The 16,359-nt window shown below is 38.6% G+C and overlaps 1 protein-coding gene across 1 annotated transcript in view; it reads left to right on the forward strand.

Moving 5' to 3' along the window:
* shank1 (SH3 and multiple ankyrin repeat domains 1) overlaps positions 1-16,359 on the forward strand; it is a 138,555-nt gene that overhangs the window by 51,118 nt on the left and 71,078 nt on the right. The window contains 1 exon segment of the mRNA XM_052139116.1: positions 1,948-2,478. Coding sequence (XP_051995076.1) covers positions 1,999-2,478 — 480 coding nt within the window. The 5' untranslated portion in view covers positions 1,948-1,998.

A 16,359-nucleotide genomic window follows, 5' to 3' on the forward strand; every position in this document is an offset into this window, starting at 1 on the left:
CTTCACACCCAATTCTACACACCCGGTCCCTTATCAGGCTAATTAAGCCTCCGAGAGGGATAAAGGCCGATTGCGGACAGTGGTGCGACGAAAGAGAGATTGTTTACGGACATGTCTGTCATGTGTGTGTGTTTGTCTTTTGTTTAAGTTAATCATTAAAATATTGTTTATGTCACCAGGCCGGTTCTCGTCTCCTCCTTTCCATTGAACTGCTTAACATAGGGGTATAAGCAGGCCCGGACTGGCCATCGGAGCATCGGACAATTCCTGCTGGCCTGGCGACTAAGTTGGCCTGCTGCCAGCCAGCGTTTTTTTTTATTTTTTTAACATTTTATTATTATTATTATTTTATATTACTACCTTTACCAGTGATCATTTTTGAATTCGTCATTCAATAAAATTATTATTAATATTAATAACAATAAAAAAAATAAAATCATGAATCTGTTAGTCTTGACTGGCAAGGCTACGATTCGACTTTACGCCTCAGACAAACGGTTAAACAGAAAATGCGAGCAGCACCCGTCTAACGTTACATTCGTGGAGAAATCAAAACAAATGAGTGCACACAGAAAACTCACAGAAGAAATGTACTGAGGTAAAAATTCTAATTGTTGTTTTTTTATTTATAACATATGATTGAGTTTAACATAACACAACTAAGGGAGCTGTTTTGCTGAGTATTATCACGATTGAAAATGTTACATTGAATTTATTGTTCAATAAACAAGTAGCGTAGTTAATATTTATTATTAAGTTACTTCCATTTTAGACACAAACCATATTAACTGTTTTTGTTCTATTTCACCGACTAAAATAGTTCCAAAGGAAAGCGTTTTGAACGAATGTTTTGTATGAATGACTCACTAATTAAGACGGTCACTTGCCGCCACCTATTGGCGGTTTAGTTTAATGTTTAAGTATTGCATTTTTTATATTCAAACATTTATTTAAAACCTCAATCTCATAACATTATTTATTGCAGTTGTAATTGCAGTGCACAGGACGTTATGTGCAGACCCATTTGATATTAGGACTGCTTTACTTCTAGGTTGGTTGTTTATGTTTTTATGTTATGTGAAATAAATGTAATTTAGGGGGGAAAAAAAACAAGGTTGTCCGTGTTTCTAAATTAAATTTGGGTGCATAGGATGACCTGGATGGGTGTAGGATTTCCCGGCCTGAAATTGTGTCCCAGTCCGGCCCTGGGTATAAGTGTCTCAAGGGTTCGGTAAAATGTGCTTTTGGACATGGCAGCTGATTGGCACAATGACACTACCAAGACATCCATTGAGTCAAAAGACATACTCCAAATCTAAAGTGGTAGGTACAGCATATGACCAACAGAACAGCTGGGTGTTGTGTGAGTGGCACTACAGAGACTCTGTTCCCACTGTTCCCTCAGCTAAACACAGTGTTCCTGTTTTGAAGAGGTTAGGGTTAGGTCTAGAGTCTGAGAGTGCAGCGCTTCAGTAGTTTTGATAGTAATAATCAGGGACATATGAGGAGTTGCAACACTGTGCTGAATGGCATTTGTGTGTGTGCAGGGACAGAGGCAATGAAAGCTAACCGTCCTGTCTCTGGTGTAATGTGAGAGGTGCATGAGTGCATGTGTTTGTAGAGCTACAGAGCAGTTGAAAGCCAAAAGTCCTCTCTCTGCTGTAATACAAGAGGCGTATATGCTTGTCTGTACAGGAGCAGTTCTCTCTCATCACTGTAAAGAGTTGGTGTGTTTTGCATAAGGGCAAGTGGGACATGAGGGGTAGGTGGAAGCCTGTGAATGAGAATCAGCTTCTTGCCGAGTAAGGCTGAGAGAGGGCATCTGTTCCCATAGCGACCAGATGGGAACTACTGACTGAATGATTGACTGATGTTGTACGTTTTAGTAAAACAAAACTGTCTCCTTTTATTCTCTCAAACTCCTTCTCCTGTTCTCTTTCTTCACAGTGTGTCTCTGGGGATGATGCTGTTGCCGTTGGTGCCACTCTCCCTGTCGCCATGACGATGCCGCTCAGCCCCCTCTCCAGTGACGAGGAGCAGCAAAGGATGCTGGGAAAGAGTCAACACCTATATCCAGGGGCAGAAGAGGAAGAGGAGGAGGAAGAGGAAATGGACGACGATGGCGTAGATGAGGAAGGAGAGGAAGAGAACGGAGAGCTGGAGTTAGAATACGAAGGGGAGGTGGATGATGAAGATGACATCAGGCGAGGACCCGGGCATTTGAGAGGAGGCAGGGAAGAGGGGCACAGGCAAAAAGTCACAATGGCTGGACGACAACCAGGAGAAAGACAGATAAGACCTGGCAACATGGGCCACACAGCCAACCCTTATGCATCCAACCCTGGACCTGCCCACCAACCGCCAGCTAATCAGCAGCAGCAGCGGAAGCTGAGAGAGCGGAGCTCTAGCAATGCACCTGATGACACACACATAGCTATGATGGTGTTTCGCATCGGCATTCCAGATATCAAACAGACGGTTAGTCACACACACTCACACAAACCCACACCTGTTCCCCAATTACCCACTCATCCACTATGCAGCAGCCTACTTTTGCTAACTATGCCCGGTTGAGCCCACTGCTTGCATATTAACCAGGCAGTCAGAGCATGGCCAAACACAGTTCTAAAAAATCAATGGGGGTGATACTGGGGGTGATTCAAGCAAACATAGTGAGCAAACCTCAAAACTTATCACTCACATGGTGCTCATTTTGGGACATGAATTCTATTTCACAGTGTATGAATTTGAATAAAGGGAAGGAATTAATTAAAAAGAAAACAGACAGGGAAAAGCTGTTCTCAAGTGCTCACTGCCACAAAGAACATCTGAAACAGTCTGGATCTTGTGTTCTACTATGGAAAACAGCAAATCAGAGCTTTCAACAGGGTCTAACATTGACAAAGTCAAAACTCCCCTGCAAAGCCTAAATGCAATAACTACACTGAATGGAGAGCAATGGTTTCAATGTTTTCAAACACGATTTTGGTAATAACTTAATTTTGACAAAATGCGTAGTTAATGCGCTTAGCTTTGCAGGGCGATTTTGCTGCCGCAGATAATTTTGCTGTCACAGACAGATTCAGCATCTTTGTTGCAGACAAAATCAGTGATCGCTACGGTCTGCGATGCTTGTTAAGTATGTACAGTTCAGCGACCTGATCTGAGCAAGTCTTGAGCAGTTGCAGACGCTGGGATGTTTTCACACCATGCTTGATATTATCACCAAATGACCATGTAGTTTGAGTGATCCAATGACAAGAGAATGACAGATGACAAGAAACAGATGTTGTGTAATGTGAGCAGTACAGCGATTCAGGTAGTCTGAAGCCCTGTACACACATGGAGCGACTTCCAGCAACAAAGTGACCTCATCACATTCATTGTCAATGAGAGCTGCAGACTTCCGGTGACACAAGTGACCTCTGGTGACTAGATGTGGGTGTGGTGACAAACACGACAAAGTTGAGAAAAGTTTAACTTTATGCAAATGATGAGTGACTTTCTGGAACCAGTAGGAGTTGAAGACTGTGTCAGTGGAGCTCACGTCATCCATCTCCTTTGAGATGATGGAGTGAGTTTAATTCATACATTAATAGTTTGTTCATCTTATTAATTATATAATGCAATGAGCACTGCTGCAGTTCATATAAAAACATTCTCCCCTGCAGAATGTACATTTGTAGGGAAAAGAAAACAAATTCTTTGTGAAATTAGAATAAAATCACAGTTTTACTAGCAAAATGCCTCATCTGTGATCATATTTTTAAAAGACATGGCCAGACATGCAGTCCACCAATAGTGTTAGAGCGACAGCAGTAGGAACGTCCAATAGCGACTTCACAGTACAGAGACTAGCGATATCAAGTGATAAAGTCGCTGCATGTGTGTACAGGGCTTGAGGGTCATGTAGTGAGAGCATGGCTTTAGAGTAGTTCCAATCCTCCAGTCCTGCTATGCACCTACCACCAACTAAACAGACAAGGCTTTGGAATATATAGTGTATTATACATAATTTAGTATTAAATTATTTCAATCAATTACTTGGCAAAATATTAGCTTTAACTAACTAAATAAATATGTCATTAACAATTTTGGAGCATTTTACTTATATTTTCTTATAGCGACTATTTAAAAAAGGCTTTATGATTCTGGAGCTTGCACTTTATACTGAAAAGGCAAACTCCACCACTGGTTCTCACCAAATGAACATGCACAAAACACACTCGATACTGCCATTACACAACATCCATGAAAATTTTGTACACTGCTCTTTCAACTTACCCATGGGTCCAGTGATCCTGCACTTGAACTTAATCTGATTGAACATTCAGATCTGTTCAGTCAGATTGAATCCAATGATTTACCACTATGATTAAAATTTGATCAGAACTGGTCACTTTAATAAGCCAGGACTTATTAAAGTCAGGAGATTACTCTGAAATACAGTTACTCTAATATGCATTGTAGTTCACACATCTTTTTATAGTTATATGGTATAAGTATTCTTATGGCTCAGGAATCTATAATAAAATATGGGCTGGATCTTCTGAATTTCCCCTCCAGCGTATGCATATACAGTTTGTGTTCTTCCACAAGTGTGTGTGTGAGATGATTTTATCCTCTATGCAGAGTTTCAAAGCTCGGCAAAATCTTCTGTTCAGTGCTTTTCCCCTGATTAAGCAAAAATGAAGAGAGAGAGAGAGAGAGAGATTTAAAATGTATCTTTATTACAAAAAACAAAAAAACACTTTACAAGGTAAGAATCATCTCATAGAGAAAAGTGGAGATAAGATTACAAAAAATGTGTAAAAAAACAAATCATCTTCAAACTCAGAACACAATGCAACTTTGCTACACCATTTTAGTTCAAAAGAAATAAGATCATCCATAGATTTATAAAAATAAAAATCAAACAACACTCTAGACTTTACAAGAGCTGAAAACAAGACAGTAACATTCTGAATAGATTGCTAATTTAACTTGACCCAAGATAAAATTCAATAATTGACAATCCATTCGTCTTTTCTGCACATATTTAGCACCCAATACAAAAATTTCTAAGGAAAAAGTTTCATTAAAAACATCAAATAGATTTGATAATACAATAAATAAGGACTTTAGTCTAGAACACTCCATAAAAGCATGAAAAACAGTTTCTCTTAAAAAAAAAAAAAAAGGACATTCAGAGCTCACATCAGGATTTAAAACTGAAATAAAAGCATTAACAGCTATTGCTCCATGGAGAACCCTCAATTGTATGTCTCCTGCTCTCTTCATTAACGGTGGCTTATACAAAACTCTCCATTCAGGCTTAACATTATCATTCAGTTTTAAGAAAGAACGCCATGGTGCATCCACTTTGTTATCTAAAATCTTCTTATTAAAAACCAAAACACAAACTCTGTACAAAATTTTCCCCATAACCGAAAATAAACTTAAACACAAAGACTTCGTAGTTTTTAAAAACATACCCATACCGTCATCTAGTTTGGGAGACAAGTATATAGCGGACAAGGGTCCTCAGCGTTAGAAGCTTTTACCCCTGCACAAAAGTCTGCAAATAATTGTCTCTCTTCATCTGTAAGAGCAGACTGCCACTTTGCTAACAGTTGAGCAACTATACGGGTTGAAAAAATACCCAAATGTGATGCTGCTTGTTCACTTTTCATAAAACTAGGTCCAGCCACGTTTAACAGCTGATTCAAGGTGGTGATCTTGGATTTGCAAAGTATATTGTTTAGTCCAGGAAATGTGTGTTCAATCGCAGAAATATCCAAACAGGTTCCATGTATTAAGGGTTCGTTTAACAACCAGAAGAGTGATTTCATGCATGGTGTCCTTTGATGATTAAAAAGACTCCATACTTTAAAAAGATTGCAATAAAAAATTGCATGTTAGAGATGTCCAGTTTTATGGGGTCTAAAAAGAAGAGAGATTTATCCATCTGTAGGCCTCCCAATGGCACATGCAACCGCTCTCCAACTAAGTCACATGACCTTGAAAGAAGTCTCTGTATAAATTGCAGACGCAAAGCTGCTGTTCTGCTTTGTAAGTTTAACAGTCCCTGTCCATCTTCTTTAGACAAAAATAAAATACTCTTAGATATCCAGTGTAATTTATCCCCAAAAAAGTCCACCATTAAGGCTTGAACTTCATTCATCAGTTTTAAAGGTGGATCTATACATGCCAGCTTATGCCAGAGAGAGGATGCAATTAAATTATTAATAACTAAAGTGCGCTCTTTAAAAGACATATATTTAGGGCAAGCCATTTCCATTTGGCTAATCGTCCTTTAACTTTTTCAACAATCCCATCCCAATTTTTTGTACAATGGTCTCAGTTCCTTAAAAAAACTTCCAAATATTTAAAACCCCCTTTACTCCAAAGTAAACCATCAGGAAGTCTTTGCTCCTCTCCTGTCCACTTTCCACACATTAAAGCTTAATTTTTGTCCCAGTTTGTTTTAGCAGAAGATAAAACTTTAAAATCTTCAAGAAATTTCATCAAAGTCTTTATATCTTCTTGACTATTACCATAACCTCATCAGCATATGTTGATAAATTAATATTACAGTTAAAACCAGGTATATGTAACCCATTCAGCTTTTCCCTTATCTGCTTCAATAATGGTTCTATGGCTATTGAATAATGCATTCCTTACAATGAACATCCTTGTCTGACACCTCTGCTAACCTTGAAAGGAGTGCATAAGCCACCATTCACTTTCAGCATACTCTCAACATCAGTGTAAAGTATTGTAATCATATCTACAAAATCTTGGCAGAATCCAAAAGCAGTTAAAGTTTTCCAGAGGTAATTGTGTTCAACTCGATCAAATGCTTTCTCTTGGTCCAGAGAAAACAAGGCACAATTTAAACTAAACAACTTGGAGACCTCTAGAATATCCCACACTAAAGAAATATTATCAAAAATGGACCTACCAGGTATGCAATAACTCTGGTCCGGATGAATGACTTGCTCCATTACTTCCATCAGTCTATTTGCCAAAGTTTTAGAGAGCAGTTTGTAATCCATACAAAGAAGCGATACAGGGCACCAGTTCTTGATTTCTGTCAGGTCTCCTTTTTTCGGGAGGAGTGTTAGAATTGCTCTACGGCAGCTCAATGGCAGCTGCCCTTCAGCCAAGCTTTCATTGAGCACCGCTAACAAATCCTCCCCCAACACTGTCCAGAAAGACTTATAATAGTCTACTGGGAGACCATCGATGCCAGGAGCCTTCCCAGATTCCATGCCCTGAAGGGCCTTATACAACTCATCTAGGCACAAGGCCTTACCAAGTTTCGTGTTGGCCTTCCCAGACACCTGTATCAAGTTTTCAAAAAAAACATTGTCAATGTCAGGCTCTGCAACAATATTTTGAAAACGGGACCGAACCAGAGCTCCTTACACCCTAAAATATCACCAAGTTCATTGAAAGAGCTTCCAAAACATTATTCTCCCCATTTAATTTGACTAACTCTTGAAGTTTAAGTCGAGTATACTGTTGACAAAACGGTTTAATTTGCACTTTACCAAACCCACCACTGTCTCAAGGATTGGAAAGAGTTCTTTGTAGCTCTAAAAGTTTCCCAAAAATACTTAAGTGTCTTTAAAATTTGTATCATTTAACAAAGAACAGTTAAAATGTCAATAAGCACTATTTGGTTAAATAGAGTTCAAAATAAAAGAACAGCACACCATACTATGATCAGAAAAACAAACTGGGACAATAAAACATTTGCTAAAAATACCACATTAATGTTTGAACCCATAAAATCTATCCAACCTAGCTAAAGAAAGCACATTGTCACGTGTATGAGACCAAGTATATTGTTTTAGATTACCATTAACATGTCTCCATACATCACACAGCTCATGTGTTTTAATGACTTGGATAAGTCTCTTATGGGATGGTTCACGAGGCTCCATGTGATTCCTATCCAAATTTTGTTCTGTACAATTAAAATCCCCTCCCAGAATCAAAAACTCTTCACTACTACAGTTCTGCAGGGTTAAATTGAAAGGATTTAAAAACAACATTCTTTCAACTCCTGAGGTTGGGACATACACACAAATAAAAACAAAAACATACTTTTTTCAAATAAAGCTCTAACTTTTAAAAGTCTGCCCTTTATAATCTCTTTAACATCATAAGAAACTGGTTTGCAGTTTTTAGAAAATAAAACAGCAACACCACTGGCAGCAGTGCAGTGACTTAAAATAGAGATGCTGTCCCATTCTCTTGCTCAATCTACAGCATTCTTTAAGTCACTGTGAGATTCTTGAAGGAAAACAATAACTATTTAGGGGTGGTGGTGGTGTAGTGGTCTAAAGCACATAACTGGTAATCTGGTAATCAGAAGGTTGCTGGTTCGATCCCCACAGTCACCACCATTGTGTCCTTGAGTAAGGCACTTAACTCCACTTAAATAAGTGCACTGTAAGTCGCTTTGGATAAAAGCGTCTGCCAAATGCATAAATGTAAATGTAAATTTAATATATCATTGCAATCATGCACTAGATGTCCCATTTTATTGCAACCGAAACATTTCATTTTCCCTGTTTTCACAAAAACAACATAGTCAAAGTCATCAATACGAAATTTGAACATAAGATCTAACTCAGCGCTGTCTTTTACAATTAGTTTTGGGTTTTTTCCCTTTGAGGCAGAGTCCTGACATGTGCATGTTACATGTCTGTTTCATGTCTTGTGTCTGGATTCAGCCACTTCGGTTGGTTTGGTTAATTTACTGTGTCCAGACACTTGTCTCGTTATGTGAAAGCACTTGGTTTTGTATTTTCTAATTTCCTTGTGCATTCATGTCTGTCTTGTCTTCAATGATAACCCCGCCCTCTCGTTTGCTTTGTTACCTGTTTGATTATTAGTTTATTAGTTTCACCTGCCTTCCTAGTTTCCCTCCTGATTTCTCTCCCTTTATAATCTCCTTTTGTGCTCTGTCTGGTGCCAGTTTGTTGTGGGATGTTGCTTGTTTTTATGGCCCATGTTAGGTCTCTGTTGGTCATGTTCTCGTCCAGTCGTGTTTCTGTTGGTTTCCCGTTCCAGCCCGTCATTGTGTTATCGCCATGGACGGTGTTTGTGTTCCCCCTTCAGGGTAGCCCATATCACTACTCTGCATTTGAGTCCTGTCATTTCCTCGTCAAAACCTGACACATGCATTCCTTTATACACTGCAACAACAGCTGAGAATAAAACTGGAGAAAAAAAAAATTCCAGTAAACAAGCCTGTGACTTTCAATTAGAGTGAAAAAATAGAATAAAAAAAACAAAAACCAGAATGAGATTCAAGGTCACCTGAACAGATATATACAGAAAGGTATTAGAAAAAAGAGATCAGGATTGGAAGTAGCACAGTAAAAGGCTTGTGATGGCATACAAGTGAAGCTCTTTTATACAAGATAAAGAGATTCAGTGGCTTGAGAAATGAAATCACCACTGCTGTAATCCGTTTATTTTACACCACATATTAAAGCAGGCACTTCTAATTAAAGCCACTGTGGACACGGCTGCTGAGAGGGACACAAACGATTGCGGTGCTCCCTCTCAGCCCAGAAACACACAGCAGCATCAAGTCTCCATCTTTACTACTTAGAATGACATTTTCAAGGCTTCCTTCACTTTCTCATCATGCTTTCTGGCCCACTTCATAGCTGGGCAGTGTTGAGAGCTTATTGTTTCATGAATAATTTGATTATGCTAATATTTGAATTAAAATGGTTGGAAAACTGGGACCATATTGTTCTATTGCATGGGTGTCTGCATCCAAACCAAAGGTATAGATGCCTTGCTGACCAGTAAGTTGATAGTTTTACAGACAATTTTTAAAACAGTATATATAAAGTTACCTCCTAATAAAATTGGTTTCAGACCGGTATCTCAGGCACCATAATGTCACACCTAATAATCTAGAGCAAGGTAAGCCAGTCTTCCTAAAAAAGGGAACAATTTATATTTCTCAACAATAGTAATTTAGGCCTTTGTAACAAAAAGGTTGTTTAAAAAACATAATTCAGTCAAGTAAGACATTTCTAGTGTCCCCGTAATTCAAACCACTTAAAAAACATACTAAACAAAGTTTTTTTTTTGAAAAATGGTTTTTCGTGAGGGTTACGTTTAGGGGTTGGGTTAGCAGATAGAATATATAGTTTGTGCAGTATAAAAAATTATTATGTCTATGGAGAGTCCTCATAAGGATAGCCGCACCAGTGTGTGTGTGTGTGTGTGTGTGTGTGTGTGTGTGTGTGTGTGTGTGTGTGTGTGTGTGTGTGTGTGTGTGTGCGCATTTGTGAGGGGGACGTTTGTGTATGTTTGAGTGTTAGAGGATGACAGCAAGTGTCTTCTTTGTTATTTCTTTGTTCCAGTTATCCAAAGCTGCATATTTAGTCTAACAAGCTGCTAGCAAATTGTAATTAGTGTAAGATTGGTAGATAGCTGAAATAGTGTGGCAGTGGAACACCTGGAGATGATCTGAACTGAATCTACATACTCTGCCAAACACATTCCTCATGACTGTAGCCCATCTGCAACACCTCTGGCTGTGCGAAAGCAATATCACTCATGCTGCAACACAAAAAAGAATTCAAGAAAATATCATAACCATTAAGTTATACTATTAAAATCAATAATGCAATATATTAAAATCATCTCTTAAAAGGTGTTGTTTCTTTTGACAAAGTGAATAATTTGTCTTTGATCCTCTATATACATTAAAGTAGCCATTCAGTTGTGAAAAGCTGTCATGTTGCTTTATTTAAAAAATAAACATACAATGACATTCTTCTATCCTTTTCAAACTCTCTTTCATCTCATTTTTTTTTCACTCTCTTATTTTTACGATTTCTGTCTTGCCTCAAACCATGTTCTTTTATGACTCTTTCTCTCTCTTTCCCTCTCTCTGTTTCTCTTGTGTGAAAAAATATATTCTGTATAATCCCAGCACATTAGGCCTGCTCTACATATCAGCTAATTCACCCTCAATAAACTTTAATTGCTCGTTAATTGTGCTTTAATGAGTTTGAGGAGAGCCACAGGAATGCCCACTCACCCTGAAATATGCTTAAGACTTACACTATCATACTTGGCTGTATGACACAATGGCACATGCATATGGTGTTTTACTGACACAGCTGTGGTGGCAATGTGAGGAGCTACTACACCCTGAGGGGCAACAGGGCAGTAACACAGCAACCCTACTCTTCGCACTCATTAGCCATAGTCTGCCTGCAGTCTTATGAATCAGTAGAAATGGGGAGAGGAAGGGAGGATGGGCAAGAACAGCAAGGATCATAGGAATGAGTGGCAAATCAGGTGGGGAAAAGACCACTAGAAAAAAACAGGGAAAAGAGATGTGTGTGGAGTCAGAGACATTAAAGGTGAGAGTAGACATACCACCCGGCTGAAAAGAAAAATTCCAAACAGCTTAAACAAGCCAAAACTGGCAAGCTGGTCTCTCAGGCTTGGCAGTGGGCTGGTTTTAGAGGGGTTTTGGGCACTTTTTAGCTGGTCAGATTGAGAGACAAGCTTGCCGACCAGCTTAAACCAGCTAAGACCAGCCAACCACCTTAGGCTGTCTTTTTTAATAAGCCTGTCTTACAGTTAAACAAACCAGTTGCCTTTTAATTGAGTAATTGCAATGTTTAACCCTCATACCATCCCAGATGTGTATGACTAACAAAGAATTTCAAAGAATATCTCAACTCTGTTGGTTCTTATAAAGTAAGTGAATGGTGTCCAGAAATCTGAATGTCCAAAAGCAGATAAAAGCAGCATAAAAGTAATCCTAAGTAAACTCATACAGTATCTCCAAAAGTGTGGGTAAGAAACATTTAAATATTTAAGTCCTTTTTTTTACTATAAATCTCCACTTTCAATTTCATATGTGAAAGTGAAACTAAACAGGTGCCACATGTGACTTTCAGATGTCAAAGTGGAGATTTATATAAAAAAATTACTTAAATATTGATCTGTTACTTTCCCACACCTTTCATATCACTTCTAAAGATATGGATTTAACCACCAGAATCTAATGGTTTCCTTTATGTGATTTTTGAAGTTCTGGCTACCATTCACTTGCATTGTATGGACCTACAGAGCTGAGATATTTTTCCAAAAATATTTGTTTGTGTTTTGCTGAAGAAAGAAAGTCATACACATCTGGGAGGTCATGAGTGTGAGTAAAGGATGTGAAAATTGTCCTTTTTGTGTGAACTATCCCTTTAATATGGTGAGTGGCTATGGGAATTAAAGTCCCACAAAGTTTCTGTTAAAAGAGCCATGTGCTTTTTTGATAGAGGCATTGCCTTTTTTACCCTAGAACAAACATGCGCATCAGCTAAATCAGTCTGAATATGACTTTTTTTAAGCATGATTTGAGCTAAAGAGGGAAATATTTATGATAATTTTGTCAAATTTAATACTGATTTGAAATATGTTATTGAAAGAAAATATTGAAAAAACATTTTGGAGATTTTGTTCTTTCCCATTCAATTGGTTATTGGTTTGACTAACTTGCCTTAAAGGGATATTTCCAAAATGACAATCCTGTTAATATTTACTATACCCTACCTTTATGACTTACTTTGTTCTGTGGATCACTAAAGAAATGTTAGGCAGAATGTTCATCTCACCATTCACTTTCATTGTATGGAAAAAATATGCAATGAAAGTAAATGGTGACTGATCATTCTACCCAACCTCATCTTTTGTGTTCCAAGGAGGACAAAAAGTCATACGCGATTGGAGTGACACGAGGGTGTGTAAATAAAAACAGAATTTTTGGGTGAACTATCCTTTTAAAAAGGACTTTACTGGAGCATATTAAACACTAGGGAGTGGTCATGAATATGTCAATGAAAGAGAGAGAGAGAGAGAGAGAGAGAGAGAGAGGAGGAGGAGGAGGAGGAGGAGGAGGAGATGGTAGTGAAACTTATTTCCCTATAGATCTCATTAAAAGCTACTAATCCCCCTGCTTTTGCCCTGCAGAAATGGGCCTGAGGGAGCAGATTGAGAGAGAGAGACGCATGGAGTGTTAAATGAAACAGAATGTGCCATGCATACATGACTGGGGGAAATACGACTGAAAGATGAAACCATTTAATGTTTTAGATTACAATGTCACATTTCTTTCTTCTGTATATCGACAATAGTTACAGTAATTTGACTTATATTGTATGTTCTGGACTGTCTCTCCATGATTGGCTCACTCACATGAACAGCACATCCAAGGGCATTCACACTGAGAGTGATTTGCAGCAACAAAGGGACCTGCAGTCATTAATTTCAATGAGACTTCGAGATTCTGACAACAGCAGAGTAACACTTTATGCAAATGAGCTGCAAAGTAATGTGGCGACTGTCAATGTCTGATACAGTTGGATACTAAAGTCAAAAAGAACACCTACTTGCAACCAACAGAGCACAGAGACTCTGTACAGTCTTTCTGTCACTCAGAAATACAGTATCAGATACATTGGATTTAGAAGAGTTTGAACGTATGCAGAGTAAGAGAACATATATTGGTTTGCCATGCATCGCAATCCTTATTATAGCAGCAAAATTGGGTAATTTTCACTTGAACAAGTTAGACACAGTCTACAGGGATCTCAGCCCCCTGAATCAATAGCGTAGCTCTCTATAGGGGCAGTGTTTTTCCAAAGGGTGTTACACTTAATAGAAACACTTGTGTGATAATGTTAACATGGCATTGTAATATGTTTGACCCTGAAATTACAAAAATTAGTTCCCAGTATCCTTTCAAAAGGCCTCTCTGATCATTTAACTTGAACTGAATGTTCTATCTCTGGGCACCGAGACGGAATGAGGCTGAGTGCAAGAAGGAAAAATCAGGAAACAAAGTGATCAACTAAAAACAGTGTAGTAGCTAAAGAACTGAGAGAAAAAATAAGTATAATTTGGAGTGTAGAACAATCAAACCTGCATAAACCAGCATAAAAAAATGTGTGTTGGTCTTTTCAGCAGGGAGGTCAAGCACTTGAGTAGGTTCTTTTATAAATGATATTCTTATACACTAGAATATACAAGCAATCTTGATCCATTTTTCATTAAATTGTTCCACAGCTCGACATCTAGTTAATAACAGAAAATACATTTACATTTATGCATTTGGTAGACACTTCTATCCAAAGCGACTTACAGAGCCCTTATTACAGGGACAATCCCCCCGGAGCAACCTGAAGTTAAGTGCCTTGCTCAAGGACACAATGGTGGTGGCTGTGGGGACCAGCAACCTTCTGATTACCAGTTTACCAGTTATGTGGTTTAGACCACTACACCACCACCACTCCAATAATAGGACAGTGTTGTGTAGAAGCCTGCGGATTGAACCTGAAAATAATAGCTCTTAACAACTAAATGACTATAATTAGTTATCATTATAATAAATCATTTTACAGGTTTATTGTCATTCAGACTGAATTATTGTAATCAAATAGGTGCAAATGAACTCATGTCTATATCCGTGTTATACACCTTATTTTAAAATCATTTGCATGGTCTGTGTGTGTGTGTAGTGCTAATATTAATGTTGCGAATTGCGATTCTTGTACTACAGGCGTGGATGTTCATGTGGGTGTTGTTTCGCCTCTGTAATAAAATGTGAGTGACAGGACAAGATCTGGACAAGACTCTATGTTGTCAGTGAACTTATCCACTACAACTCTGAACTCTCAAGCAGAACTCCATCCCCTCCATAAACTCACCATAAGATCACAATGAAACATGTACACCTCACCATAGAGCACCAAGGGATTGCTGAGATGTTTCTATGGCAACCTGCAGTTTGCTCCACTAATGAACTGGTTGCCATGGTGATGAGGATTGGCTGTGCGCAAAGTGAGAGGCTGAGAATTTCACACTTTCCTATGCCACTGCACGCACACGCACACACACACACACACACACACACACACACACACACACACACACACACACACACACACACACACGTGCTAGAGGGCAATGGTAAAAGGAGAAGAGAAGATATAATATATAAAGATATATTTGGACTTTGTTACTGTACAACCTCGGACCAATCATGTCATCTCCTCAAGGTCAGAGGCACTCTGCTTCAGGGCTGTCCCATTTTCATTGTTCCTGGAACAGTGCTGCTGTCACAAAATTTAGTCTAAGCAGCTCTAAGCTAATACGCCTCTATGCCAGAAGCCATCGCTCAAGCTTGTAGGCTCTAAGGTGTGTTTTAGGCAATATCGTTGCTAGTCACACACATCAATGCTTTTGACTAAAGAGCGTAAGATCTAGCACTCACTGCAACTTACTCTGGCCAAGAACCGCCCACACTAATACAGCAAGAGACTATTTGACCGACATGCAAAGCAAATAACAACAGTTAAGCCAAGAGTACACTACATGACTTGCAGTCAGAATCCTGTGGCTCACAGTCCTATTTTTCATTGTGCTGGTGCGAACACTACAGGACTGAAGTGTATCAAATACATTATCAAATGATAATAAAGCACAAAAATGTAAAAGTCAAGAAAGAAAAGCACTAAAAACCGGTGCACAATTTCTTCGCAAACAGAATTGCAGTTCCCGTAATTGAGCTTCAAATGGGTGTGCTACTCATTTCTGCGTCCCTATTGTGCATGTTCGTATGCTTATTTCCCTTTAAATTTGTACGTAACTGGCGAAAAACCGGCTTCAAAGGGATCGCCCAAGATGCGTCTTAAAATTAAGATAACGAAATTCATTCACAATTTTGCAGTTTATTCTTGATAACATGTCAATAAACAATAAAAGAATGGCTCTCGTCCGTTATTCAGCTTACTGACACCTCTGTAAAAGAAAAAAGAAAAACAGCTGATAATACTAAAAACAACAAGTCGGGATATTTTATTTATGAATGAGGTTTTATTTTCTTATTTTTCTCTCCTGTTACCCAATACATTGCTCTCCTCTTTCAAAAAACATGAAAGAATGTCTCGTACATTTGCAGGAAACATTTAAGATAAAATGTTCAAAATAATAAAGAGGGTTGTGTAGCATTGGTGTCTAGGAGTGGAAGAGGAAGAGAGGAGACGCAGGAGTGGAATCTTTAAAGCCCTTAATTACAAACGCTAGAGTGGAACAAACACTGGAGTAGAACAAACACTGGAGTAGAACAAACACTAATAAACAGTAATCGCAGAAGTGGGACAAATACTAAGCTCAAAATGCAAACTTAACACTATGTAACACTTCAAGGACTGACCAATCACTGAATAAAACTAGAGGCTATGTATACACAGAAAACTAATGAGGGAATGGAAGGCAGGTGAGGGTGACGATGAGCAGATGAGAGTGATTAGGGCAAGGAATTCTGGA

This window comes from Xyrauchen texanus, chromosome 12 (assembly GCF_025860055.1).
Source record: "Xyrauchen texanus isolate HMW12.3.18 chromosome 12, RBS_HiC_50CHRs, whole genome shotgun sequence".
In the NCBI taxonomy this organism is placed as follows: Eukaryota; Metazoa; Chordata; class Actinopteri; order Cypriniformes; family Catostomidae; genus Xyrauchen; species Xyrauchen texanus.